Raw genomic sequence first — 3,189 nt, forward strand, 5'->3', positions numbered from 1 at the left:
TTTTTTTATTTTCAGGTAAATATGATCTTTTTAGCTAGCCTTTATTTTCACATCTCTAATGTGTTTATTTACAGTATTTTCAGTCTGTTGAAAAAAGCTTGCTATTCACAGGTTTCATAGCTTCAAACTACGTAACCAAGTGCAAGCAGATGACTTATCCTGGTGACGGATAGCAGTGAATCATCCCTTATCAGATACGTAAGCCCAGGATTCAATCAGGGAAAGGGAGCTACAATAAAATAAGCCATTGCTGTGTTCTCTCTTTAGGTGATCCATAGTGTTGTGGGAATTCTTTTAGAAGTTAAAGTCACGCTAAACTCAAGAGGTAAACCTTAAAAATGCATTCGAGTACCTTAACTATTAACAAAAGTGTATCTGATTTGTGTATCACTCGGCTGTAGAACGTCAAATCATCTCTTCTGGAGGGTGGCTACGTTTGTTTCCCATGGTCCCTGTGTGTGTTGTAAAGTAGTCACCGCTCCAAGCCCACTCCTGTGATGGACTACAATTAGGGCGGCAACCAACTAATTGATTCATCGATAATAATTGATAAAGAGAATAGTTGTCAACTATTCTCATTATAGATCAGTTAGTTGGTGCTACTGCACCAGCCCACTACCTGCTGTATTTATATTTGGCTGCTGCCTGCGGAATCTTGCCACTGGCAGCTGTCATTCCCTGGCTGAAGGCATTCAAGTGCCATGTGCTTACAATACAATTATTAAAAGATAAATACAAATGTGGGGAAAAGTCATGTTCGGTTTTGGCCTGACAAATTTTGCTGTGGGAGGTACGTTAAAGTATCATTCAATGGCACCCCAAACTTGCCTCCCACCCATAGTCGGATCGCCTGCACGAGAACGCGAGGTACCTCGATACCGTGGGTTCCAGTGCAGTTTGATCGCACAAAAGTGTGCATGCAGTTTTATTCTGAAGTAACCTTTATGGCTGTAACACTCGGTTTTTGTATTTTATTTTAAATTGAGGATGATATTTATTTAATTTTCTTTATTCGATTAATCGAAAAAATAATCGGCCAACTAATCGATTATGAAAATAATCATTAGTTGCAGCCCGAGCTACAATCTCAATACAAATTAATAAACTAAACGTGAGATTATCGTCCATCACATGAGTGTGCTTGCAGAGGTGGCTCCTTTCCAAAAAAACTGACTAACACACAAATAACACAATACATTCAAATATCAAAAAGCTTGTGTTCTGCATACAATCTGTAGCTCATGTTTTTAATAATATTGGGTAATATATTATTCAAATAGAGAAAACAATGCTCTGGTGGTCTTCAGGACAGAAGTAAGGTAAAATCTAAACTAAAGACATTAGTACTGGGTTCCACTCATCTGAACCTCACCTACACCACCCACTTTGGGTTGTGTTCCTTAATATTGTCCCAAAATAAGGACAAGGTAAATAGCCTTGTTTTTATTGGTGCAAGTACACACCAATGACCTGTGTTGGCGTGCACAAAAAAGACCTGGACACACTGCATTTTATGGCAGCACACTACAACGCAACACAATGCATCGCAATGTGCGATAAGCAAAAAAAAATAAAAGATATCATTTTGGTTCCTGGTTTATTACTTTGTAAGGTAGAGAAGTAGTATTGATCAGCACCTCCACCCAATGCCCATCATTAATTGTAATACATTAAAGTATTACAGGCCAAAATGGATTGAATACTGGTCTAAATATGATGGAACTTTTGAACAGAATTCACACACTTCAGTAGCACGAAAAGCTTTAGCAGTAAATGGATCCTGAAATCCAAGCCATACAAATTTCCAACCTAGCAATCGCACTGAAGAAAGCTACCACCTGTAGCCTTATATTATCTCCAATGGCAGCTTGCAAACAGCAATCGTATTAAGTGAAGCAACTAATGTTCCTAAACCTAATGTTCACATGTAATAATTTATTTTGGGGGGTACAGTGGTATTTTAACTTGACAACTTGGCAAAATTCTGAAGGCCCTTCAGGGACCTCTAATGTTCTACTGTGGTAGATGGATTGTTGTGGCAATATGATTAGATTACATTCCTCTTTAAGAATTTTCCACATCTGGTAATCTTTTTTTTTATTTTTTTTAAAGAACATACCCCTGCACTGATGGCTTTTTATCCAAAGGCTTGAGCATCGATCTCCAGTCCCCTGGGGCTTCTGACTTTGAATCTTTGGTGCCAGAATTTTGTGCTGAAATAAAGAGCGATGATCATTAACGGAGGAAACTGAAATAAAGTCTGAGTCACAGTTGAAAGCCATCAGATAAAGGATAAACAGGAAAAACAAAGAGATGGAATGTGCGGATGACTCATGCTGTAAGTTTATTTCTTATATAAGTAAACCCAGCGTAAAAGAAAAAAACATTTCATTATCACTCACTTTTTGAAGGTGGTTCAGCCAGCTTATGGTCTTTACCTGGGGTCATCACAACTGGCTGTGGCTGTTTTGTGGACTGTATTGGTTGGGAAGAATGTGAAGGTTGTGTAGACTGTATGGACTGCTTAGGAGTTGCAGGCTGTGTTGGTTGCGTGGAACGTATACTCTCTTTAGACTGCTCAGGTTGAGTGGGACGTATATTCTCCCTAGACTGTGTGGGTTGAGAGGGACGGGTAGTCTCTTTAGTCTTTGCAATTTGTGTGGACTGTGTGGGTTGAGGTGGCTGTGTGGGCGTTGTAGATTGTGCAGGTTGTGTTGGTCGTGTAGACTCCTTTGACAGTGCCGGTTGTGTTGGAGGAACAGAACACATAGGGCGTGTAGGTTGAGTAGATTGTGCAGACTGCCTTGGATGTGTTGGCTGCACAGACTGTGTTGGTTGTGTTGGCTGTGATGGTACAGAACTTGCTGTTGCGACTTTCTTGCTTGTGGTAGATGTTGGAGTGGTCTTTGGTGTCTCCGAACTTGAAACAGACGTTGACACTTTACTTTTCCTGTCTTTAGGAACAGGTTTCGCAGGATCTGTCTTGGGTGTGGAAACTGTTGACCCACTATGTGAAGAATCCAATGTCCTTAAAAAAAAGAAAATATTTAAACAATAGCTTATTTGGTGCAATTAGGAAGCGGCTTATTGAATAAACTGCAGGAAATGGATTTCCTAGTGTCTCTCGGGCAAACAGTCAGTTTTAAAGTAAAGCAAAAACTAACCTTTTGCAGACTATAAAATCATCTG

At 39.7% G+C, this 3,189-nt stretch overlaps 1 protein-coding gene across 1 annotated transcript in view; it reads right to left on the bottom strand.

The window, feature by feature from the left end:
• Positions 1-3,189, bottom strand: part of MICALL2 (MICAL like 2) — a 92,197-nt gene that overhangs the window by 30,210 nt on the left and 58,798 nt on the right. Inside the window, exons 8-9 of the mRNA XM_018557107.1 lie at positions 2,403-3,028; positions 2,120-2,213 (exon numbers count right to left, since the gene is read on the bottom strand). Of these exons, the coding sequence (XP_018412609.1) occupies positions 2,120-2,213; positions 2,403-3,028 (720 nt within the window). The remainder of the gene's footprint in view (positions 1-2,119; positions 2,214-2,402; positions 3,029-3,189) is intronic.

This window comes from Nanorana parkeri, unplaced genomic scaffold, assembly GCF_000935625.1.
Source record: "Nanorana parkeri isolate BGI_ZX_2015 unplaced genomic scaffold, ASM93562v1 scaffold268, whole genome shotgun sequence".
Taxonomy (NCBI): Eukaryota; Metazoa; Chordata; class Amphibia; order Anura; family Dicroglossidae; genus Nanorana; species Nanorana parkeri.